Consider the following 26376-nt stretch of genomic DNA (forward strand, 5'->3'; position numbering starts at 1 on the left):
TGCAACAGTCTCTAATAGTGACTAATAGGCTCACAGCTGCAGCTTCAAAATGGCTAACTTGCAGTAGTGTGGAGAATGCACATTTTATGTCCCTTACCACCTTTACTTTTTCTGTTTGCCTGAGACAGTCTCAAGGAACCCAGGCTGTCCTCAGACTCATGGAGCCAAGGATAAATCTGAACTTCTGATTATCCTGCCTTCATCTCCCAAATGTTGGGGTTACAGGCTGAACAACTGGTGATGGAACACAAGGCCTGTCTGTCACATGCTAGCAAGCATTCTACAACAGAACTATAGTCCTACTTCTAAGTTTTGTTTATATGCCTCACACTGTTTAGGGATTCCAAATAGAATGTATTTCTCTGACACCCTTTGTGTAGCCGTCTAACAAAAAGTGAAGGAATACTTAAAATACACTTAAGCAGGGGTGGGAAAGATGGCTTAGCATTAAGCGCTTGCCTGTGAAGCCTAAGGACCCTGGCTCGAGGCTTGATTACCCAGGACCCACGTAACCCAGATGCACAAGGGGGAAAATGCATCTGGAGTTTGTTTGCAGTGGCTGGAGGCCCTGTTGCACCCATTCTTTCTCTCTCTCTCTCTCTCTCTCTCTGCCTCTTTCAAATAAAAATAAAAATAAACAAAAGAAAATACACTTAAGCATACACCGGCACCAGATAGCACTGAATCCTCCTGCTCACTCTTACGTATTATGCAGACACATCAGAACAGGAGAAAGCAGAGACCAAAGTCAATGAAACACAAATAGCCTAACTATACAAACGTTCAGTATCACTGCGGCAGACTGCTCAATAAATGCTCTGACTGAACTCCACAGGGGAGAGCAGCAAACAATGAGCTGGCTTAGTCTTATTTGTTGTTATACAAAATCCAATCAATCACTGCTTGCACAAAATATCATGTAAGGGTCAAAGTATAAAATTCCTCAACCAGGTTTCACTCTATTTGGAACATTCCTCTCAAATGGAAAGTCAGCTGAGTCATCACTACATAATACACCATTGCCGAAAATGCAAAACACTTGTCCCTAGTTGCAAGAGTAGTAATGCTAGGATTTCTGCTTCACAGCCAACTCAAACACACACAAAATATGCAAAAAAAATAAGACACCTTAAGTTAGAAAAATTAAAATGATATTCATATTCATGGATATTTTTTGACAACCGAGAAAACGATCACTGGACACAAGGCCTGTCACATACTAAGCAAGCACCCTACAACAGACCTTGGTCTGGAATCTGTTCAGCTCCTCTGTCAACTCTTGTGATGCAGTATTACTTTGAAAAGCAATGATATTTGGACATCTGATAAGCTACTAATAACCACATCCAGTTTGGTTTGAGAGTATGTGTATGTATTGTTTTGTTAGAGCACACATTTCACCTGCATTCCCTCTGCAAACACAGAATGGGCAACCATGTTCTGTCGGCACATTACCACACTGACTGAAATGACAGGAATGGTGGTGCAGGTTTGTAAACTCAGTACTTCAAAGGCTGAGGCAAAAGGACTACAAGTTCCAAGCCAAAATGGGCTAATCAGCAAGGATCTGTTTCAAAAAAGTAACAAAAACCAACAAAAAATGCATATTATAAATTCAAACCTATGCTTCATTTTATTACCGGGGTTATCAGTTCATTACTGATCAAAGGTGGAAACAAGCAACTTTGGTGTCCAACAATCAAAGAGCTACCTTCAAAGTAACCCTTCAAAAAGGGAGTAATCCCCGATATGGTGCTACACTAAGCATGCGTGCACAAGCACACTGTACACATACCACCCATGGGACACTTCTGCCACAATGCAAGGAGCACATATGTACATACACACGCGCGCACCCATCACCCATGGGACACTTCCACGATGAGGAAAGCAGTACATACACAGATGCACCAACCCATGGGACACTTCCACCATGTGCAGAGCACACACACGTAACACCCATGGGACACTTTCACCATGATGCACAGAGTACACACACACAAATCACCCATGGAATACTTCTGCCATGATGCACGGAGCACACACATATCATGGAACCACCATACACAGAGTACACAAACACAGACACACACATACATCACCCATGGGACACTTCTGCCATGATGCATGAAGCATACACACACATATCCCAAAGGAACACTTCCACCATGATGCAAGGAGTACGCACACACGTCACCCATGGCATACTTCCACCATAATGCATGGAGCATGAACACACACATACACACACCACCCATGGGACACCTCCACCAGGAAGCATGAAGCACACACACACATTACACATGGGAAACTCCCACCATATACAGAGCATACACACACGCATTACCCATGGGAAACTTCCACCATGACGCATCGAGTACACACACACACATGCACACACACACATCACCCATGGGACACTTCATCATAATGCGTGGAGCGCACGCACACACACATACATACACACATGTATCACCAATGGGACCCTTTCACCATGATGCACAAAGCACACACACACACAGGCTACCCATGGGACACTTCCACCAGGAAGACTTTAATCTGAATCTGGTCATTCAAAAGGGACCAGATGAACCCAAACTGAAGTCTCCAAAACAACTCATGAAAATTGCCCTGTCATGTGTGGGCAGAAAAGGACAGAAAACTGAGACAGAGACAACTGAGGGAAAGAAGCTGGCTTAGGACAAATGAAAAATATGAAAATGGACCAAATAGTAATGCAAAGCCCAACATCCTATGTTTGATCATTTGACTGTCATTACATAAAATGTCCTTACTCTTGTGTGACTCACACTGCATATTTCAGTAGAGTGTCATGACAAAACAAATGTGGCAAAATATAAATCTTTAGTAACCCCAGGTAAAGAGCTGAGGTATTTACTACACTAGTTGGGTACTTTACTTTAAATTCTAACCAGTTTTTTAATTTAAAAAAAGGGGTGTGGATCCTAGCTACAGATGATTAGGCTTCTGCGTGAGAATGAAAATACTTAGTAGCAGAGGCCAGTAAGTTAACAAGGAGACATAAAGGGAAGAGAAAGGAAGGGAGGAGGGTACTTAATAGGTTGATATTGTATATATGTAAGTACAGTGATTGAGATGGGGAGGTAATATGATGGAGAATGGAATTTCAAAGGGGAAAATGTGGGGGGGGGGGAATTACCATGGGATTTTTTTTATAATCATGGAAAATGCTAATAAAAATTTTTAAAAAGGGGGGGAGAGGGAATTTTTCTTGATATGGAGTAAGATTGGTCCTAAGTCAGCTCAATGGAATACAACTGAACAAATACCATTTTAGTCTTACCAATCATGGGCAGTGATTTTGGTACTGTCAAAAGAACTGTAAATGACTGTAAATTCTTCAAATTTATACTTTCAGACAATTTCACAAGCCACAATTTAAAAGACATTACAGACTATATTCTTTTTTCCTTTGGGGGGTAGTTATTGAGATAAGGTTTCACTTTAGCTCAAGCTGACCTGGAATTCACTATGTAATATAGTCTCAGGGTGGTATCCTCCTACCTCTGCTTCCTAAGTGCTGCAATTAAAGGCATGAGCCACCTTTTTATGTTTATATTCAAAAATTTCTAAAGGATTGTTATACTTTATATTGGGAGGGGGCAGGGTTTCAAGATAAGGTCTCACTCTAGCCCAGGCTGACTTGGAACTCACTATGGAGTCTCAGGGTGGCCTTGAACTCAGTGATCTTCCTATCTCTGCCTCCCAAGTGCTGGGATCAAAGGCATGTGCCATCATACCTGGCCTATTACACATTTTTTAAATTAAGCACACAGTTTGGATTCACTTATATTTATACTATCAATTAATCTACCACTTAGCAGCCAAATAAAGCTAGGAAGATCCTGCCAGTTTGAACGTGCTAGCCCCAAAACCACAGCAAAGCAGCATAAAGGCTTAACAAAAGACGACTATTTCCCCTTAAACAAAGGTTAACTGATTTGCTACAGTGAGATCCACTTTAGCTAGGAAGAATGGATATCCTGATTTACACATGTTGTCCTGGTCTCTTGTGTTCCAGACACACGTGTCAGACAAAAGTGTCCCAGAGCTGGGTGTGGTGGCACATGCCTTTAATCCCAGCACTTGGGAGACAGAGGTAGGAGGATCACCATGAGTTCAAGGCCACCCTGAGACTCCATAGTGAATTCCAGGTCAGCCTGGGCTAGAGTGAGACCCCACCTCAAAAAAAACAAAAGAAAAAAAAAAGTGTCTCAGCTTTGGCTAGGCATGGTGGTGCACACCTATAATCCCAGCACTCAGGAGGCAGAGGTAGGAGGATCACCATGAGTTCAAAGCCACCCTGAGACTACATAGTGAATTCCAGGTCAGACAGGGCTAGAATGAGACCCTACCTCAAAAAAAAAAAAAAAAAAAAAAAAAATGTGTCCCAGCTTAGCTAGTACACAACAGGGTATATAGCACCTTTAGTAATATTTGGTGTACAATGGCATTTAACAGCTGGCATATGGGGGAAATAGAGGTATTAGGACCTGTGCTAACTTCTACTTTAGACAATAGATTCCCACACTGTAATAATAACTGGAATGAGCATAAGATTGAGTTATTACTCTTTCAGAAAGAACGGAGAAACCAAAGTTATATTTTATCTAATTTGTAATTGAAATACTATACAGTGAGAACACAAAAACTAATATGAAAGGTTCTGTTTGAATCCCAGGTATGTCATGTGTTTGACACTGCAATCTAAAATAACTCACTGGATCTCTCCAACTTGTCTTTCTCACTTGAAATATGGAAAGAATATGTCGAGTGTGGTGGCACATCCTTTTTTTTCTCTGCTAACCCAGGCTGACCTGGAATTCATTATATAATCTCAGAGTGGCCTTGAACTCACAGTGATCCACCTATCTCTGCCTCCAGAGTGTTGGGATTAAAGGTGTTCACCTCCATGCTCAGCGGCACACACTTTTAATCCCAGCACTCAGGAGGCAGAGGAAAGAGGAATACTATTGAGTTCGAGGCCAGTCTGAAACTAAAGAGTGAATTCCAGGTCAGCCTTGGCTACAGTGAGACCCTACCTCAAAAACAGAAAGGAAGCCAGGTGTGGTGGCACATGCCTTTAATCCCAGCACTTGGGAGGCAGAGGTAGGTGGATCACTGTGAGTTCAAGGCCACCCTAAGATTGCATAGTGAATTCCAGGTCAGCCTGAGCTAGAGTAAGACCCTACCTTAGGGAAAAAGAAAAAAAAGAAACCAAAAATAGAAAGGGAAGGCTGGAGAGATGTCTTAGCAGTTAAGGCACTTGCCTGCGAAGCCTCAGGACCCAGGTTTGATTCTCCAGATCCCACATAAGCCAGATGGCACATCTGGACATCACAGCTGACCTCTTCTGAATGTGCATGGCACTGACAAGCAAAGATAATCCTAATGACCAACAGTCATTAAGCAAGGTGCCACATGCATCTGACGTTCATTTGCAGTGGCTAGAGGCCCTGGTGCACCCATTGTTACTCACTCTCTATCTCTCCCCCCCTTCTCTGTCTCTAATAAATAAATAAATTAACTAAAACTAGAGGGGGCTGGAGAAATGGCTCAGTAGTTACAGTGCTTGCCTACAAAGCCTAAGAACTTGGTTTCAATTCCCCACTACCCATGTAAAGCTAAATACACAGTGGTGCATGCATGTGGAGTTCATTTGGAGCAGCTGGAGACCCTGGTGTGCCCATTCTCTCTCTCTTTTCAATCTGCCTGCAAATAAACAAATAAAATATTTTTACAACAAAGAGGTAGGTAGGGCTGGAGAGATGCCTTAGCAGTGCTTGCCTGCAAAGCCTAAGGACTCATGTTCAACGCTCCAGGTAACCGCCCGCCCGTAAGCCAGACATGCAATGTGATGCAAGCATGCAAGGTCGCACATGTGCACAAGATGACACACACGTGCACAAGATGGTGCACACGTCTGAAATTCAATTACAGTGGCTGGAGGCCCTGGCACGCCAATTTTATCCCCTCCCCCAAAAAAATAATTAAAAAAAAAAAGAAGTAAATAGTGGATGAACTATATGAGGTCCAGCTCTAAATATTCAGTAACTCTACAAGTTTCCACAAGCAATTTTTTTTGTGGGGGAGGGTGGTTTCTGAGGTAGGGTTTTTAAATCTAGCTCCAGACTAATCTGAAACTCACTCTGTAGCCCCAGGCTGGTCTTGAACTCAAGAGATCCTCCTTCCTCTGCTGTAGTTCTGGGATTAAATGTATGCACCACCATGCCTGGCTCACAAATATTTTTAAATATTTTTATTGCTGGGCGTGGTGGTGCATGCCTTTAATACCAGCACTTTGGAGACAGAGGTAGGAAGCTCACCATGAGTTCAAGACCGGCCTGAGACTACATAATGCATTCCAGGTCAGCCTGAGCTAGAGTGAGACCCTACCTTGAAAAACAAAACAAAACAAAACAAAAAAATATTAGTTCAATTAAGGGGTACTAGCACAAGTTTTTGTTTTCCACTTGGAAATTATAATGTACCATTGTCTCTGCTCACACAAATTCCTACTTCTACTCTGACACCACTGTTCAAAGTTGGGTCAATCTCCCATTCACCCTAGATGGGCAGACCTTGAGTTATTTTGACTCTTCTCAAAACTAACTGTTTCTGAAATCCCAGGCTGCATTTCCTTGGTATCTTATATTCTCATCTTTCATCTAAATCTTCACCTCTTGCTCACAACACTAGTTATCTCTCATAAATACACCTGAGCACTAATCCCAACCTAGATTTTCTTTTTTTTTTTTTTTTTTTGTTGTTCATTTTTTATTTATTTATTTGAGAGCGACAGACACAGGGAGAAAGACAGATAGAGGGAGAGAGATAGAATGGGCGCGCCAGGGCTTCCAGCCACTGCAAACGAACTCCAGACACGTGCGCCCCCTTGTGCATCTGGCTAACGTGGGACCTGGGGAACCGAGCCTTGAATGGGGGTCCTTAGGCTTCACAGGCAAGCGCTTAACTGGTAAGCCATCTCTCCAGCCCTAGATTTTCTTTTTTTTTTTCTTGGAGCACAATGTCTGCAGCCAAACTTATCCCTAGGTCTTAGGGCAAGAGAGTAAGGGCCCATGAGCAGCAGAGCTTGCTGTGGCAGCCATCTGGGCCAGCTCCCACCACGATAGGATGGGGACTGAATTTGACTTTACTGCATCCAGCCTGGATTTTCCTACCATATCAATTCACTATACCCAAAGCATGCAGTAGCTCCCCACACCTAAAGATTTATACACAAGTGCCTGTCAGTCTGACACTCAGGGACCTCCACACACACCTGACATGAAATCCTGACTAAATTGCTACCTTTGGACAAGTCAAAATTTTGTGTGAGTACTGGATTTTGAATCTTTGCTTCTGCTGTTCTTACAGCACCCTTGCCTCTACCAGTCAAAATGGATTCCATTGTTTGAGGTTCTATTCCAGTGGTGGTCACCTTCATCTGGACATTACAGCTGACCTCTTCTGAATGTGTATGACACTGACAAACAAAGATAATCCTAATGACCAACAGTGATCCCGAAAAGACAGCTTCCGTAGGAAGGTGAGCTAAATTACCCTTTGTGCCATTCTGTCTGAAGCACTGGATGCCCGGCACATTGTCCTGAGGACTTACACTTAGCACAAGAAAGGGAAATTAATGATGCATCTTTGTCATGCAGAGGACAGAAACTATACCATGGATTCATCATTTAAACATTTAGGACTTTTCATGTTAAAAATTCAAACAAAGAAGATGGGTGTGGTAGCAGGACTTTAATGAAAGAAGCTGAGTTAGGAGGATGGTCATGAGTTGGAGGCCAGCAGAGACTGAACTGAGACTTTGTCTCAAAAAAACAGGGGGCTAGAGTAGTTAAGGCGTTTGCATAAGGACCCCAGTTCGATCCTCAGGACCCACTAAGACAGATGCACAAGGGGGTACATGCGTCTGGAGTTCGTTTGCAGTGGCTGGAGGCCCTGGCATGCCCATTCTGTCTTTCTCTCTGCCTCTTCCTCTCTCTCTCAAATACATAAACAAGCAGACTGCAAAGATGGCTCAGCAGTTAAAGGCACTTGCTTACAAAACCTTACTGCCTGGATTCTATTCCCCAGTATCCATATAAAGCCAGATGCACAAAGTGGTACATGTATGTGGAGTTCATTTGCAGTGGCAAACCCTGGCACACACACTGTCCTTTACTCATGCATGTGTGCGTTCTCTCTCCCCTAGCAATTAAATATTTAAAAAGAAAGCCAGGCATACCTTGGCTGGCAGAGGTAGGATTGTTGAGAGTTCAAAGCCAGCCTGAGACTACATGGTGAATTCAAGGTCAGGCTGGGTTAGAGCAAGACCCTACCCTCTTAAAAAAAAAAAAAAAAAAGACAAATACACACCCACTGTGGTGGCGCACACCTTTAATCCCAGCACTTGGAAGGCAGAGGTAGGACTGCTATGAGTCTCAGGCCCGTCTGTTCCAGGAAAGCCTGGGCTAAGTGCAAGACCCTATCCTATCTAGAAACCTCCTCCACCAAAATCATCATCATCATCATCAAAATAAGAAAATAAAAGAGACCAAACAAACAGAAAAGTCCAAGAAAAGATCTCAAACAGTGGTTTTCAAACATGGCTGACTTCACCCCACTTTCCATCCCCATAGACTCCTACCAGTATCTGGAGATACTTTTGATCATGACAAACACTGAGCAGGGAGTACTGAAAAAGCACAGGCCTCAAGATAATTAATTAGCTAGTCAAAAATGTCAAGTGTCCAGGTTGAAAAACTCCAGTGTTAACACATGGTAAGTATCTGTGGGTTCTGCTTCCATATGGAAATTTTCAAATTCTGAAAGTGAAGAACCACATTTTCAGTAGGAAACAATTTAAATACATGAAGCCTGGCAGCTCCTGCAATCACTACTGGTTTGGCCACCTGCAAGTTACTTAACTTCTTTACACCTCAAATCTTTTATCTGAAGAGCAGGGTTAACAATACCTAACTCACAGGGCCTTTTAAGGATATGGTAAATCCATGGAAAGTCATTAGACAAGAGTATCAAGAAAAGTGAGGATTTAACAAATTTAGCAACTTACATTCTTCCCTTCCCTGGTACCAAGTCCCAAGCTTGAAATGTAGAATATGCTCAATAAATGTTCACTAATAAATACCATGACTGCCAGAGCAGAACACTAATGGATGAAGATAGATATGCTCTGGGCTAGAGGGATGACTTAGTGGTTAAGGTGCTTGCCTGCAAAGAAAAGGACCCAGGCTCAATTACCCAGGACCAGCCTAAGCCAGATGCTCAAGGTAGAGCATCTGGAGTTTGTTTGCAGCAGCTAAAGGTCCTGGTACACCCATTCTATCTGCCTTCCTCCCCCCCTCAAATAAATAATATGAATTTAAAGGGGGGAGGGGCTGGAAAGATGGCTTAGCGGTTAAGCGCTTGCCTGTGAAGCCTAAGGACCCCGGCTCGAGGCTTGATTCCCAAGACCCACATAAGCCAGATGCACAAGAGGGCGCACACATCTGGAGTTTGTTTGCAGTGGTTGGAGGCCGCCCATTCTCTCTCTCTCTCTCTCTCTCTCTCTCTCTCTCTCTGCCTCTTTGTCTGTCTGTCGCTCTCAAATAAATAAAAATGAACAAAAAAAATTTTTAAAAGACAGGTATATTCTTACTTAGGAAAATGGCATTTGCCCATCTAACACATCCATCCCTATGCAGAACGTTTAATTTTTTTTTTAAAAAAAGGATCTCCTTCATTTAACACATTGCCTTAAAATCTTGGTATTCTTTTTCCCATTTTGAAACCAACTAAACACCCCCCCCCCAAGCACGATGCCTGGGATCTCCTTCTGCCTCCTAACTTCATCATCACCTAACTCATATTACCATTTACTTATTAAGACACACATTCCCCTTTTCATGTAACCCAAGGGGCCTAGCAGACCTCAGCAACTGGCTAGCCCAGGTCTCTGGTCTCATAAGTTAGACACAGAATGGCTAAGCAACCTGCCAAGAGTCAAGGTCAAACTTTATGTGGCAGAGCTGGAATTCAGACACATGCATAGCCAGAAAGACTCCAACATCTGCCCAATCATAACATGAAAATTATGCCCAGGGTCCAGTGCTTACTTAAGTCCTGGGACATCCTCACTCAAAACTACCTCTGTGCAGTTGCCTGACAACAACAACAAAAAAAAAGGAAGTAGGAAACACAAACTCCAGGCTCTCACCTGCTGCTGAAGTCACACCTTAATAACTTAACATGCTTTGTGTAGTTCCACATTTTATTATTCCATTACCAGTATTTGACAACTTGTTTCCCTTTTAAATGATCCCATAATTATTTGAGTAACAAAAAAACCTCTTATTGAGTAAGCTAATGATGCCAATTCTTTGCCAATTGAACAGATTCTTGAACAATACCCAACACAGACTAATATTAATTTTTAAAGAGCCAGAAATTTGGGATAATTCTACATGGTGTCAAATAATCAGATTATCGGAATTGTGAATGTTAATGACCTTTGCCAGTGTTAATAACCCAACAAAAAATCAAAAGTAAACGACATGGACAACTAAAACAAGTGAAATTTTACTCTGCCCAAGTAAAAGGGGTTGCGATTTGATAAGTCTCCAGCTTCTCTGGGTGTCCCATTATGATGCAAAAGAAAAAAGGAGAATAAATAGGTCAAGTCTGCCAAAGTGTGTGTGTGTGTGTGTGTGTGTGTAAGGGGGAAATCAATCAGAAAAGGTTATCGATGTGATGCTTTAAGTTACAGGTGCAAAAGCACTCAGGCCCAAGACAAACGCTAACCATTTATTGGGAGCAAATTTTTAATTATTTTACCATCTGATAAAAAGCACACACTGAACACAGACAAAAATGTAGTTTCAAAGAAAACAAAACAGTTTATACTTGGTAAAGTTCAAGGACAAAACTGTTTCCAATGCAACAGAATCCGCCTGACTACAATGTGTAGAGGGGGAAAAAATGCGAACACATAGTATCTTTTTATTAAGGCAACAATTTGAGCTACAAAGTAATAACGGGGAAGCCAAAACAGTTTGACAGCCCGCCATAAGGGCCGCCTCAATCATGAGTCACACAATGCCTGCAACCATTTACAATAGTAATTAATGCACAAGTCCCCTAATTAAATTCTAAAAGGGTGAGAATGCTTTAACAAAGTTTACAAGAATTGCCTTTTCCTTTTTTTTTTTTTTTTAAGAAACAAACACACGCGTAATTACGCATCTCCTCGAAATCCTTCCATCCAATATTCCCTGAGGCCGAACGTTTCTGTGTGCAAAAGCCAAATGACACCGGGGAACTTCTAAACCAAGAAAGGGTGAAGCAGAGTGGGAAATACGCGATTATCATGGGGCGAAAGAGAGAGACACTGAAAGCTCGCCCATCTTACCTGCTAAGATTTCTTTCTACGTCTTTGGTAGCTTTAGCTTCCAATTCTCTGAAACAGAAAATAAAAAAATAAAACAAAAACAAAAACAAAAAAACCAAAGAAAAGGAAGGAAAAAAAAAAAAACACGCGAAGACAAGGCGGTGCGCGTGCGGCGGGGCTGCTGCGGCAGAGGCTCGCGCGGGCGAGGGGGAGGGGGCTCACAAAGCTGCGGGGCTGCGCCGCCGCCGCCGCCGTCGCCGCCGCGGGCCCGGGGGCGCCAGGCCGCGGGCGGTCCGGAGGGTCTCCGCCGCCGCGGGCCCGCGCCCTGCCCCGGCCCCGCCGCCCGCCCGCCCGCCCGCGGCCCCGCGCCGCCGCCCGCACTCCGGCACCGGCGCTGGCGGGCCCCGCGGGGCAGCGCCCCGGGGCTGCTCCCGCCCGGACACCGAGGGCCCCCGCTCCGCTCACCTCATGTGTGTAAAGTGCACGAGCAGGTGGGGCGCGGGGAACGAGGCTCGCGAGCCTCAAGCCCTCCGCAGCGCCGCGGGGAGAGGCCCGAGCCGCTGCACCAGCGCCATTTTCTTACACCGACCCGCCGCCGCCGCCGCCGCCGCCACTGCCGCCGCCGCCGCCGCCGCCGCAGGCCCCAGGCCGGAAGTAAATGCCCCGCTCCGTAACCCCTTCCGGGGGCGCCGCGGCCACGGGCTCCCAAGATGGAGGGGCCCCGAGCGGCCCCGCTCGCCGACCGGCCGGGCAAGCTGGCGGCCTCGCCGGCCTGGCCGAGACCTCCGCGGACAGGGTCGGCGATTCCGAGGAGCCCCGCGGGCGGCGTGGGGGCCCGGGAGAGCCGGAGCCCAGCCTCGCTCGCCGGGGCGGCGCGGGTCTGACCTGGGTCCCTCCTCCTCTACTGCGACACAAGTTTCCTTCCCCGCCGCCCGGCCCCTCCCCCACCGACACACGCCTTAAAAAAAAAATCGACCGAACCGCAAATTCCACCCCTGCCGCAGCCTGGGGAGCCCGCGCGGCTTTTAAATTCAGCCATTTCTAATTATTTTTTGACCTTGAGGCAGATATTTAACCTCTCTGCTTGTGTCGCCTCCTCGGGTAAAGGTCGTCTCCAGTGAGGTTGAAAGCGGATTTTTAATCCACCGAATTTTACAGATCCTCGACTCAGCCATGCCACTTTGCACGGAATTTCTGCTTAAATAACCATGTGTACCTACTGAGTATTTGGCCATCAAGATATCAACTTACACTATTGAGGGTAGTGGAAAAAATTGTCGACGACCACAATGTCCAACGTTATGAGGTGCCATTAAAAAACAGCTACGGGCTTGTGTTAGGAGGGTACTGTGAAAATGAAAATGACGTAGGAGGAGAATACCAGCCTGGGGATTTAGTTACAATACGGCAGTGGGGAGAAAAGCAGATTCCAGAGTGCTCGCATAGAAACATGTGAACACACATAGTTGTGGATGCAGTAACATAAATGCCTGTATATAAGTACAGTAACATACATACCTGCAGGTCGATACAGTATTATAATGCATATAGGTACAAGAATAATGCGTGTAGGAAAGTATATCCATGCTGTGTGTTCATTGCAAACAGTGTTTCTTGTAAACTCCTCCTTGACATTAAATTGATTCCCTTGTACTTTCTCAGAAAACTTGCTCTGTGGACGACCTCCTTTTTCTTTTTTCTGACTTAAATCCTTTAAGTGACTAAACCATGCTAAAATCGTCCCTATGTGGGCTGGTAGGATGGCTTAGCAGTTAAGGCTCTTGCCTGCAAAGTGAAAGTACCCAGGTTCGATTCCCCAGGATCTACATGAGCCAGCTGTACAAGGTGGTGTATGCATCTGTAGTTCATTTGCAGTGGCTAGAGTCCCTGGTGTGCCCATTTTCTTTCTTTCTGTCGTTTGCTGTCCCTCTTTCATAAACTCTTGTGCTCTGAACAAGCTTGTCTCAAGCTGATGGCAACTGGAGTCTTGCTGGAGGAGGTGTGTTGTTGGGGGCTGGTTTATGGATGTTAAGCCAGCTTCCCCTTGCCAGCCAGTGTTTGGCCCACTCTTTTGCTGCTGTTCTCCACCTGATATTGGCCAGGAGTGTTGTCCTAGCCTCTGCTTATTTCCACATTTTCCATCACTACCATCACTAAGCTACCCCTCCACATTTTTGTAAGCCAAAAAAAAAAAGTTTCCTCCCACAAAAAGCAACAAAAACTTGATTGTTTTAAATAATGCAAAGGCGCTCAGGGCTCTTGATTCAGTCTAACATCCTTATTATGGTTTCTGATATCTCCAACATAGTACCTAAAGTGACCCTCCTGTGCTGACAGTGCTTCAGGCAATCCAAGATTCTTTCCTTTTCAAAACAGCTCCTCTGCCCTTGATCCAGGAAAGGCTACCCTTCCTTTCACTTGTTTTGGTTCTCCCAATCACTTATCTTAAGAGTAATTAAATATTCATTCATTTGTTTACTCTTTGTAAGTTCTAGGAGGGCAGAATATGCCTGTTCACAAGCAGTGGAGTGTCTAGAATATATAAGGACTTCCATAGTGCTTGTTAAGTGAAGGAGCGATCTATCTTCTGCCTGTCTCCTCTATCCAGCTATTCATATTACTACCAATGTGGTTTTTCTAGCAAGTAAATCTGGTCACCTCCTCCTCCTGCTGCTGCTGCTAGTGCTGCTGCTAAATGTTCTTGAATGGTGTGAATGCTCAGGACTCTTGAATAGCTATATTATACAGAACACCATCTGAAAACCTCTGTCCTACATAAAAGGCCCTTCAAGGAGCCCCACCTGCCCTATTTCTCAGAATTTTTATTTTATGTTCCAGTAACACTGAACTATAGTTTATCATGTTCCTCAATATCTCTATAACTTGAACATGTTATTTTCTCTGAATGGAAGTCCTTTCCTCCATATTATATCTACCTAAAAAATTCCTACTTCAAAGCCAAGTTCAAATTCTGCCTCCTTTGACAAAATTTCCCCAAGATTCTCCAGTTGTCAGACATGAGTCAAGGACCAATGGTAAATTGGCATCATTCTTGTTCCCCATTATTATTAAAGTGGATGCTTTTAGGGGGCTGGAGAGATGGCTTAGTGGTTCAGGTGTTTATCTGCAGAGCCTAATGACCTGAGTCCAATCCCCCAGTACCTACATAAAACCAGATGCACAAGTGGCACATGCATCTGTTGTCCATTTGCAGTACCCATTGTGTCTATCTACTTGCAAATAAATATTTTTTAAACTTTAAAGTGGATACTTTATTAAAGTATTATTAAAAATTTATTATTAAAGCCATCTGTAAAGAAGCCCGTTAGCATTCAAGACAGGATGTACAAGTGTTACTTTCATGACTCATTTTATCCAGCCACTGTTGGCCCATCAGGCCTGGAGTGTGGTGACTTGACACTTCCATTCAGTGTTGTTTCGTCAATTCTGAGAGCCTTGATTGGGAGAGTCAATCTTTGAATTAATATGTATGGGTGTATGGGGGGGAGGGACTTGGGGAGATGGGTAAAGCATGAGGACCTGAGTTCAAATTCTCAGCACCCATGTTATCAACTGTGGTGGTTTGAATTAGGTATCCCCCATAAACTCATGTGTTTTGAATGCTTGTTCCCAGCAGATGGCAATAGGGGTGTGATAACCAGTTCCCCCTTGCTAGAGCTCAGCTTACTGTCTTGCTGCTGTTTCCCACCTGCTATGGCAAAAGTGAAATCCAGGCTCTGCTCATGCCATGCTTTCTCCTGACATGAAGCTTCAGCCCTTGAGACTACAAGCCAAAATAAATCCTTCCCTCTTGTCAACTGCTTTTGGTTAGGTGTCCCAGCAATGAGATGGTAACTGCAACATACACTGAACTATCACCTCAGCATTCATGTAAATGCCAGGTGTGGTGGTGAGCACCTGTAATCCCAGTGCTGGGCAGGTGGAGACAAGAAATCCCTGGAGGCCCACTAACTAGCTAATCAGTGGTTCAGCAAGAGACTATCTCAAAGAAGAAGTATACAGTAAAGGAGGAAGACCCCTGGACTGTTGATACCTCTGGCCTTCACATGCATGTACACAGATGATCAACATGTGCTTCTGCACACACATGCATATGAACATACATGCACACACTCCACACATAGATCCACATGTGAAATAATGATTGTGGAATGAAGAAGTCAGAATGGTGTGTGTCATTTCCAAGCAGCTCCTTTATGTGTGCCAAGAAGTGTCCTTGTCCTGCCAGGCCCTGTCTGCTACATCATGCCCGCTGGATTCCCCTAGGTATCCCTTTAGTCTCTTGAATCTTATGTTACAGATGCCTGGGGCATTCTTTCACTAATGCTCTGGCTTTCCACCAGATCCACCAGTATCTTCACTGCCTTAGTGAGGACAAGATAGATACTTCCGCCTTCAGATACTACTAAGGTCATTGGGTGTGCTCTCCCTTTTGTCTTTTTCTTTTCTTTCTCTCTCTCTTTTTTTTTTTTTTAAGACAGAGTCTCACTCTAGCCCAGGATGACCTGGAACTCACTCTGTAGTTCCTGGCTGACCTCAAAATCACAGTGATCCTCCTATAAGCTTTCTGAGTGCTGAGATTAAGTGTGTGTGCCATCATGCCAGGCTACTTTTTCTGAAAATGCTCCTTTACCTTCTATTCAAGACCACCTTCCTTCACTGTCAGCCTGTAAGCCCTGATAGAGAAATATGGCATTAAGCATTTTGTTTCATTATACCTATACCTATTGGCCAAGTTGAAGATAATTTGAACATTAAGATGGATAATAATAGAAAGGGATTATCATAATAGAATAGGAAATTATAAGCATATGCATAAATACGTTTATTCATTAAATATGTTCATTTATTCAAAATTTGATGGGAAACAAGGACTTCTTTTTAAAAATATTTTATTTATTTTCAAGGGAAGGAAGGAGGAAAAGAGATAAATTGACATGTCAGGGCTTTTGCCACTTCAAACGAACTCCAGATGCCTGCTCCACTTTGTGTATCTGGCTGTACATGGGCACTGGGGAATCAAACCTGGGCTAGGAGGCTTTGCAAGCAAGTGTATTTAACTGCTAAGCCATTTCTCCAACCCCATGGACAAGGAAGGACTCCTGGTTCTAACCAACACAACAGTTTTTTGTTTGTTTTGTTTTTGTTTTTTGAGGTGTGGTCTCACTGTAGCCCAGGCTGTACTGGAATTCACTATGTAGTCTCAGGCTGGCCTTGCACTCACAGAGATCCTCCTACCTCTCCCTCCCAAGTGCTGGGATTAAAGGTATACCCCACCATCCCAGCACGACAGTGGTTTTAAAGATATCAGATGTCAAGCAATGGAAGACAGTGATCCCTGAGATATGAGAAACAAATGGAGTGAGCTCTATGATTGCCTTATTCATTGAGGATGGTTTCCAGGCAGTGGCAAAATGGTATGGGAAGTGGTGCCCAACCTAAATAGCAAAAGTCTGTAGAAGCCAAAGGCACTAGACCTCACAGAGTAGAAAGGCCAACAGGAAGAACTACACAGATAGTGTCATGTATGTGCAGGGGCCATGCTTGGGTCTCTAGATGAGCAGACTATGCATATCACAAAACTTCTCAAGGGATAGAAGAAACAAGATCTGGGCTCAATTTGGCTCACACAGAGCTTGGTATAGTTTCTGTTCCTATCAGAGGAGAATACTCGACTCATAGGGCATTAGGTGGAATTCTCAGGAGGTTTTTGTGTTAGTACTTGGACATTAGTTCTAAATATTGTTCTGGTAGTGCCTAGTGGTTATGGTGTGAATCTTAAACGTCCCTCCAAAGCTCAGATATGCTGCTTGGGTTCCCATAAGACATACTTTTTTTTTTTTTTTTTTTTTTGAGGTAGGGTCACACTCTAGCCCAGGCTGATCTGGAATTCGCTATGTCATCTCAAGGTGGCTTCAAACTCATAGCAATCTTCCTACATCTGCCTCCCAAATACTGGGATTAAAGGCATGTGCCACCATACTTGGCTAAGATATACTTTCATGAGAAAGTTGGGTCATCATTATGGATGTGCCCTTAAAGAAGACACTGGGGAACTGGAGAGATAGATCAGAGGTAAAAGATGCTAATACCAGATGCAAAAGTATTGCATGTATCTGGAGTTTGTGGCAGCTAGATGCCCTGGAGCTCCTAAACTCTGTCTCTGTTTCTGTGTGTCTCTCTCACATAAATAAATATTTAAAAAAAATTTTTTTTAAGCCAGGCATGGTGGCACATGCCTTTAATCTCAGCACTTGGGAGGCAGAGGTATGAGGATCACTATGAGTACAAGGCCAGCCTGAGGCTACAGAGTGAATTCCAGGTCAGCCTAGGCTAGAGTGAAACACTACCTCAAAAAACCAAAACCATATATTGTCGTGGTTTGATTCAGGTGTCCCCCATAAACTTAGGTATTCTGAATACTAGGTTCCCAGCTGACAGAGATTTGGGAATTTATACCTCCCGGAGGCAGTGTATTATAGGGGGTGGGCTTATGGGTGTTATGGCCAGCTCCCCCTTGCCAGTGTTTGGCACACTCTCCTATTTCTTTTTTTTTTTAATTTTTTTTTTGTTATTTTTGTTTATTTATTTGAGAGAGACAGAAAGAGGCAGATAGAGAGAGGGAGAGAGAATAGGCACACCAGGGCCTCCGGCCACTGCAAACGAACTCCAGATGCATGCGTCCCCTTGTGCATCTGGCTAACGTGGGTCCTGGGGAGTCGAGCCTCAAACCGGGGTCCTTAGGCTTCACAGGCAAGCGTTTAACCGCTAAGCCATCTCTCCAGCCCTCCTATTTATTTTTTGTGGTTGTTGTTGTTTGTTTGTTTGGTTTTCAAGGCAGGGTTTCACTGTAGCCCAGGCTGGCCTGGAATTCACTATGTAGTCTCAGGGTGGCCTCGAACTCACGGTGATCCTCCCGAGTGCTGGGATTAAAGGCGTGCACCACCACATCCGGCTCACACACTTCTTATTCCTGTTGTCCACCTTATGTGGGCTAGGGGGTGATGCCCATCCTCTGCTCATGCCATCCCATTGTGAAGCTTCCCCTTGAGTCTGTAAGCCAAAATAAACCTCTTTTTCCCACAAGCTACTTTTTAAAAATTTTTTTTGGTTTATTATTTGAGAGTGACAGACAGAGAGAGAAAGAGGCAGATAGAGAAAATGGGTGCGCCAGGGCTTCCAGCCACTGCAAACAAACTCCAGATGCTTGCGCCCACTTGTGGATCTGGCTAATGTGGATCTTGGGGAATTGAGCCTCGAATCAGGGTCCTTAGGCTTCACAGGCAAGCACTTAACCACTAAGCCATCTCTCCAGCCCCACAAGCTACTCTTGGTTAGGTGATTTCTACCAGCAATGTGAACCTGACTGCAATATGTGTGTGTGTGTGTGTGTGTGTATCTTTTAAAAGAAAAGAAGGAGGAGGAGAAAAAGCCAGTCATGATGGCACACATGATGGCACACACTTTTAATACCAGCCCTTGGGAGGCAGAGGTAGAAGGATTGCCATGAGTTTGAGGCCACCCTGAGTCTACATAATAAAGTCTAAGTCAGCCTGGGCTAGAGCAAGACCCTACCTCAAAAACAAACAAGCAAACAAACAAACAAACATACGGAGATCCTAGGCCTCCCGTCCTTCTCTCCCTATTTCCTAGCCTTTGTGAGGGGAGCAGTCTCTTCTGCTATGCTCTCATTACCACAATGTTCTCATCACCACAAGCCCAATAACAATATTGCCAAGTGATGGTGGACTGAAACCTCAGAAGCTGTGAGCCAAAATTAACTTTTCTTCATTTTTTTCCCTGTTTTTTTTTTTTTTTCAAGGTAGGGTCTCACTCTAGTAGCCCAGGCTGACCTGGAATTCACTCTGTAGTCTCAGGGTAGCCTCGAACTCATGGTGATCCGCCTACATCTGCCTCCAAAGTGCCGGGACTAATGTCATGCACAACCATGCCTAGGTTTTCCCTCCTTTTAAGTTATTTTTAATTTTGGCTTTTCAAGGTAGGGTTTCGCTCTAGCCCGGGCTGAGCTGGAATTCACTATGTAGTTTCAGGGTGGACTTGAACTCACAGTGATCTTCCTATCTCTACTTCCCAAGTGCTAGGATTCAAGTCATGTACCACCACACCTGGCTAAGTTTTTGGGTTTTTTTTGTTGTTGTTGTTGTTGTTGTTGTTTTTTTTTTGGTTTTTCGAGGTAGGGTCTCACTCTAGCCCAGGCTGCCCTGGAATTAACTATGTAGTCTCAGGGTGGCCTTGAACTCACAGCAATCCTCCTGCCTCTGCCTCCTGAATGCTGGGATTAAAGGTATGTGTCACAACACCTGGCTAAATTTTTTAAAAATATTTTTATTTAGGGGTAGAGAGATGGCTTAGCAATTAAGGCACTTGCCTGTGAAGCCAAGGGTCGCAGGTTCAGTTCCCCAGAATTCAACGTAAGCCAGATGCACGAGGTGGCACATGCATCTGGAGTTCATTTGCAGAGGCTGAAGGCCCTAGAGCACCCATTTTCTCTCTCTGTGTCTCTGTCAAATAAATAAATAAATAATTTAAAAACTACCAAGGTAGCGTGGCTAAGTAGTCTAGTGCACTGGATTAAAATTTATTTATTTGTAAGCAGAGAGAGAGAGGGAGAGAGAATGGGCACACCGGGGTCTCCCAGCACTGCAAACAAGCTCCAGACATGTGCCGCTATGCATCTGGCTTTATGTGTGTACTGGGGAATCGAACTCAGGTCATTAGGCTTTGCAGGCAAGCACCTTAATTGCTGAGCCATCTGTCCAGCCCTTTTAAAGTTATTTATCTCAGGCATTTTGTTACAGTCATGGAAAGCTAACTAAGCTTAAAGGAAATCCCTAAAAGGCTATAACTTTTCAAGTAATAATATCTTAGAAGAAATCACAAGAGCATTTATATATATACAAAAATATTAAGTATCCAACAAAGTGAAATTACAGATGTCTGGCATCTAGTAAAAAATTACTAAGCCAGGCGTGGTGGCGCATGCCTTTAATCCCAGCACTCAGGAAGGAGGCAGAGTTAGGAGGATCACCATGAGTTCAAGGCCACCCTGAGATGAATTCCAGGTCAGCCTGAGCTAGAGTGAGACCCTACCTCAAAAAAAAAAAAAAAAATACCAGAGATCTCAGAGTGGAGCTCAGTGGTAGTATATGCCTAGTATGTGTAAGGCCCTGAGTTTTATCCCTTGCACTGCAAAAATAAATGAATAGATAAGTGAAAATTAAAACAACTATTACACGGTTGATCCATATATGTGATAGTGGTCTGAGGGGTATGTAGATTAATAGTAGAATGTTTGCCTAGCATGTGTGAGGCTCTGGGTCTGATCCCTAGCACCACAAAAATAAATGGGCACAGGCCAGAGGGATTGCTTAGTGGTTAGGCACTAGCCTGCAAAGCCAAAGGACCCAGGTTCAATTCCTCAGGACCCATGGCAGACACACTAGGTGGTACATGCATCTGGAGTTCGCTTGTAGTGGTTGGAGGCCCCAGGGCACCCATTCTCTCTGAATCTCTCTCTCTCTCTCTCTGAAATAAGTAAATAAAAATAAACAATAAAAAAATGGCCAGGCGTGGTGGCACATGCCTTTAATCCCAGCACTCAGGAGGCAGAGGTAGGAGGATTGCTGAGAGGTCGAGGCCACCCTGAGACTACATAGTGAATTCCAGGTCAGCCTGAGCCAGAATGAGACCCTGCCTTGAAAAACCAAAAAATAAATAAATAAATAAATAAATTACCAGGTGAACAAAAAAAGGTGGGAAAACATGAATGAAGATAAACATTCATCAATTACAATTGATGTAGATCCTGAAATTAAGAAAAAGTGATATTAAAGCAGTGGTTATAACTGAATTTCATGTTGCCAAAGGTTTTTGTTGGTTCAGTTTTTTTTTTTTGTTGTTTTTTTGTTTTTTTTGGTTTTTGTTTTTCTTGATAGGGTCTCACTAGCCCAGGCTGATTTGGAATTCACTTGGTAGTCTCAGGGTGGCCTTGAACTCATGGTGTTCCTTCTACTTCTTCCTCCCAGTGCTGAGATTAAAGGTATGGGCCACTAAGCATAGCAGAGAGAGAGAGAATGGGTGCACCAGGACCTCTAGCTGCTGCAAACTCCATGCTGTAAACTCCAGATGCATGTTCCCCTTCATCCATCTGCCTTTACATGTGTAGTGGGGAATTGAACTCAGGTCACTCAGGTCATTAAACTTTCATAGGCAAGCACCTTAAGTGCTGAGTTATCTCTCCAGCCCTTTTTTCTTTTTTTTTCTTTTTGTTTATTTTTATTCATTTACTTGAGAGTGAGAGAGAGAGAAAGAGGTAGAGAGAGAGAATGGGCACCACCAGATCCTCTAGCCACTGCAAACGAACTCCATATGTATGTGCCACCTTGTGCATCTGCCTTAAGTGGGTCCTAGGGAACTGAGCCTTGAACCAGGATCCTTAGGCTTCACAGGCAAGCACTTAACTGCTAAGCCATCTCTCTAGCCCTTCTTTTTTCTTTTCTTTCTTTAAATGTAAGGTCTTGCTCTATTCAAGGCTGACCCAGAATTCACTCAACTCTCAGGCTGGCCTCAAACTCACCATGATTCTCATACCTCTGCATCCCAAATGCTGGGATGAAAGGCATATGCTAACATGCCTGGCCTGTTTTGCTTTTTGTTTTTCTTTTTTTCCAAGGTAGAGTTTCACTCTAGCCTGCACTGACCTAGAACTCACTCTATAGTGTCAGGCTGGCCTCCAACTAATGGTGATTCTCCTATCTCTGCCTCCCAAGTGCTGGGATTAAAGGCGTGCACCACACCCGAAAAAAAGAAAAAAAAAAAAAGGTTTTATTGACCACTTGTTTTGCTTCTCCTCACCCCCAAGGTAGGGTCTCAGTCTAGACCAAGCTGACCTGGAACTCACTCTGTAGCCCAAGGCTGGCCTCAAACTCATGATGATCTTCCTACCTCACTCTCCCCAGTGTTAGGATTATAGACATGAGCCACCACATGTAGCTATTTCAAAAATTCAGTAGAGGAGCTAGAGAAATGGTTTAGCAGTTAAAGGCACTTGCTTGTAACACCCGACAGCCTAGGTTTGATTCTTGGGACCCAAGTAAAGCCACATTCAGAAAGTGGCACATGTGAACTGGGCATGGTGGTGTATGCCTTTAAGCCCAGTACTTGGGAGGCAGAGGTAGGAGGATCGCCTTGTGTTCGAGGCCACCCTGAGACTACATAGTGAGTTCCAGGTCAGTCTGGGCCAGAGTGAGACCCTACCTCAAAAAAAAAAAAAAAGTGGCACATGTGTAGGAGTTTGTTTGCAGTGGCAAGGTGCTCTGGTTTTCTCATTGTTCTTATGCCTCTCTCTCCATAAACAATAAATAAGAACTTTTTTATGTTAAGTATAAGCCAGGCATGGTGGCACATGCTGTTGATGCCAGCACATGGGAAGCAGAGATAGGAGGATCACTGAGAATTCGAAGCCAGCCTGAGAATACATAATGGAATCCAGGTCAGCCTGGACTAGAGTGAGACCCTACCTCAAAACCGGCCCCTCCCTAGAAAAAAGTTAAGAGTATCTGGCAGGAGATGAACCATGCCTCACATATCAGCTAAGGCCCAGGTGAAACCACAAAGAAATTGGTGAGATGAGCAAGAGTGCTGCTTCCATGGTGAGACTGACAACCTGAGCCAAGGGATGGAGACAGACAATGAGGATACTCAAACCATACCAAAGCAGCCAGGTGTGGTGGCACATGTCTTTAATCCTAGCAGAGGTAGGGTGATTGCCATGAATTTGAGTCCACCCTGACACTACATAGTGAATTCCAGGTCAACCTGGGCTAGAGTGAGACCCTACCTCAAAACACCAAAAAAAAAAAAAAAAAAAAAGCAGAAATCCAGAAGCTGCTGAGTTCAAGCGGACTTCAAAAGCACCCACCACAGGTCAGGGAATTTTGGGGAAGAGGGGGTGAAAGATTGTAAGAACCATAGGTTGGGAGGGAATATCCAGAGACATTGCCTTCCCCCGCAGAATGACTGACTGCTGCTCTCACAACTCATAGGCTACAATTCCATGGTGAATACCAGCAATCTCACTGAGGAGGGCCTTCAGTGGAATGGGGGCAGGGAGGAGGGAAATGATGGTACCAACAAATGCTATGTCCATACAAAGTTTCTACTTGACAAAAAATGTGTGTGTGTGTGTGTGTGTGTGTGTGCAAGTGCCACAGGGTGGTAAAGTGTACTCTGATGCATTGTCCCTCACCACAAAACTGATTCATGTATTCATGACCCCACAGTGATTATGGATAACCATACAGAAGAGAAATGGGGGGCAGGGCAAAGGGGACATAAAAGTATAACCCAATGGGAATATGACGAATGTACAATATGTTCATATATTCAAGTTCTCAATTTAAAAACAAACAAAAAAGTAGAAACCTGGAAGATTTTAAAAATTATATTTATTTATTTGGTTTTCTGAGGTAGGGTCTCGCTCTAGCTCAGGCTGACCTGGAATTCACTATGTAGTCTCAGGGTGGTCTTGAACTCTCAGCAATCCTCCTACCAATGCCTCCCAAGTGCTGGGATTAAAGACATGCGCCACCATACCTGGCTCTTATTTTTATTTACATATCTTATAGTCTTATATCCCCTCACCCCTGTCAACAACTTCTATACATATAGACAATATATATTGATTCTAGTCCCCTCCGACCACCCTTTATTTTCCCCCTCCCAAAAACATTGGGTTTTGTGATAAACAAAATTCAAAGAAGACCCCAGGATTTTTGTTCTCTGGTACATGTACCCTGTATAAATTTCCCTTACTTTGAATGTGGGCAAGACTTTTAAATAAATGTGGTACTCTTATTAAAAAAAAGTTATTTATGGTGCCAGAGTTGGCTTAGTGGTTAAGGTGTTTGTCTGCAAAGCCAAAGGACCTGGGTTCAATTCTCCAGGACCCACATAAGCCAGATGCACAAGGGGGTACATGCATCTGGAGTTCATTTGCAGTGGCTGGAGGCCCTGGCATGCCCATTCTCTCTTTCTCCCTCTCCCTCTTCCTCAAATAAATAAATAAACAAATAAAATATATTTTTAAAAACTATTAATTTTTTTTTAATTTATAAGAGAGAAAATGGATGTGTCAGTGTCTCTTGACACTCAGATGAGCTTCAGATGCATGCAGCCACCACTCGTGCATCTGGCATTCTGGGTACTAGGGAATCAAAGCCAGGCAAACAGTCTTTGCAAGCAAGCACCTTTCACTGCAAAGCCATCACCTCCGCCCCAAATATAGATTTAAAATCAACCAGAATCAGGAACATGACCTAATCAGGAGGCTGAAGCACCAGGTTGCTATGAGATCAAGGCCAGCCTGGGCTACACATGGAGTTCCTGGCCAAACTGGGAGATTTAGTAAGACCCCATCAAAAAAAAATTGAAAATGTAATTAATTAAATTTAGTCAAGTCCTATCCAATGTGAGTTCATAAAAATAGATGCTATTTACTGACATAACGTGGATGAAATCTAAAATTGCTATGCTGTTAGAATGCAGGTGGGAGCTAGGCGTGGTGGCACATACCTTTAATCCCAGCATTCGGGAGGCAGAGGAAGGAGGATTGCCATGAGTTCAAGCCCACGCTGTAGTAAATAGTAAATTCCAGGTCAGCCTGGGCTAGAGCGAGACACTACCTCAAAAAAAACCAAAAACAGGGCTGGAGAGATGGCTTAGCAGTTAGAGCATTTGCCTGCAAAGCCAAAGGACTGTGGTTTGATTCCCTAGGGCCCATGTATGCAAGATGAACAAGGGGTGCATGTATCTAGAGTTCATTTGCAGTGGCTGGAGGCCCTGACATGCCCATTCTCTTTCTCTCTCTCTGTCTCTTTCTCTCTTAAATAAATAATTAATAATTTAAAAAAAAAAAGAATACAGATGGGACTGGGGAGACGGATCAGTGGTTAAAAGCACTTGCTACAATGCCTGATGGCCTGGGTTTGATTCCCTAGCACCCACGTACAGCTAGATGTACAAGGTAGTACATGCTTCTGGAGTTCGTTTACAATAGCTGGAGGCCCTGGTGTGCCCATTCATTTTCATTCTCTCACTCTCTCAAATAAATATTTACAAAACAAAAAGAAAGAATATAGGTCGCAAAGCAGGGAGGAGGAAAGACAAATTGTGTGAATCAATGTTTAAAATTTTAGAAAATTCCTGGGTGTGGTGGCGCATGCCTTTAAACCCAGCACTTGGGAGGCAGAGGTAGGAGGATCACTGAGTTCAAGGCCAGCCTGAGACTACATAGTGAATTCCAGGTCAGCCTGGACTAGAATGAGAGTGCCTTGAAAACAAAAAATAGAAAATGTAAATAATTCTACAGTAGTAGAAGGTCTGTGGTTGCTCAAGGATGGGAAAAGTGGGAGAAAATGAGAGGAAGGCAGAAGAAAGCTTTAGGAGATGATGTATTTGTTGTCCTGATTTGGTTTCACAGCTGTATAAATATGTCAAAACTTATCAAATTATGCACTTTAAATATGTGAGTCAATAAAGCTGTTTCAAAAAGTTTGATGAGAAATAGGATATTTATATAATATTTAAAAACACCTCCCACGAAAGGCCTTTGTAAACTAAAAGGGGGAAAAAGAGACATCATTTAAACTGAGTGAACAAAGTTGGCATCATTAAGAATGCTATACATCGAAGTCCAGCACACTCATCCTGGAGGAGTCAAGGGTGGGGGGAAGCAGCATTGCTCCCCAGCCTTCCTGTCAAAGATGCACACCCTCCAACTGGCCTCAAGGAACTCACAGCAACACAACTGGGATGATCTTCCAAACAGTAAGCCTGGAGGAAATATAGGGTTTCCAGATAATAAACATCAAGGAAACACACACAAAAGAAGCAAAAAATAGGCC

General features: G+C 43.9%; 1 protein-coding gene and 1 non-coding gene across 9 annotated transcripts in view; both read right to left on the minus strand.

Annotated features, from left to right (window-relative positions):
• The window catches only part of Tnrc6a (trinucleotide repeat containing adaptor 6A), a 255169-nt gene that overhangs the window by 108012 nt on the left and 120781 nt on the right, over window positions 1-26376 (minus strand). For 6 of the 8 annotated variants that reach the window (XM_045130540.1, XM_004670190.2, XM_045130536.1 and 3 more), the window contains exon 3: window positions 11453-11500. In XM_045130540.1, coding sequence (XP_044986475.1) covers window positions 11453-11500 — 48 coding nt within the window. Of the gene's footprint in view, window positions 1-11452; window positions 11501-11896; window positions 12029-12682; window positions 12767-26376 lie in introns of those variants that run through there. The other 2 variants (XM_045130535.1, XM_045130537.1) reach the window with 2 other exon arrangements.
• Window positions 7068-7203, minus strand: LOC123453913. Its single transcript, XR_006633083.1, has one exon. It is a non-coding gene; the product is annotated as a small nucleolar RNA SNORA5 (small nucleolar RNA).

The sequence above is a fragment of the Jaculus jaculus genome, chromosome 12 (assembly GCF_020740685.1).
Source record: "Jaculus jaculus isolate mJacJac1 chromosome 12, mJacJac1.mat.Y.cur, whole genome shotgun sequence".
Taxonomy (NCBI): domain Eukaryota; kingdom Metazoa; phylum Chordata; class Mammalia; order Rodentia; family Dipodidae; genus Jaculus; species Jaculus jaculus.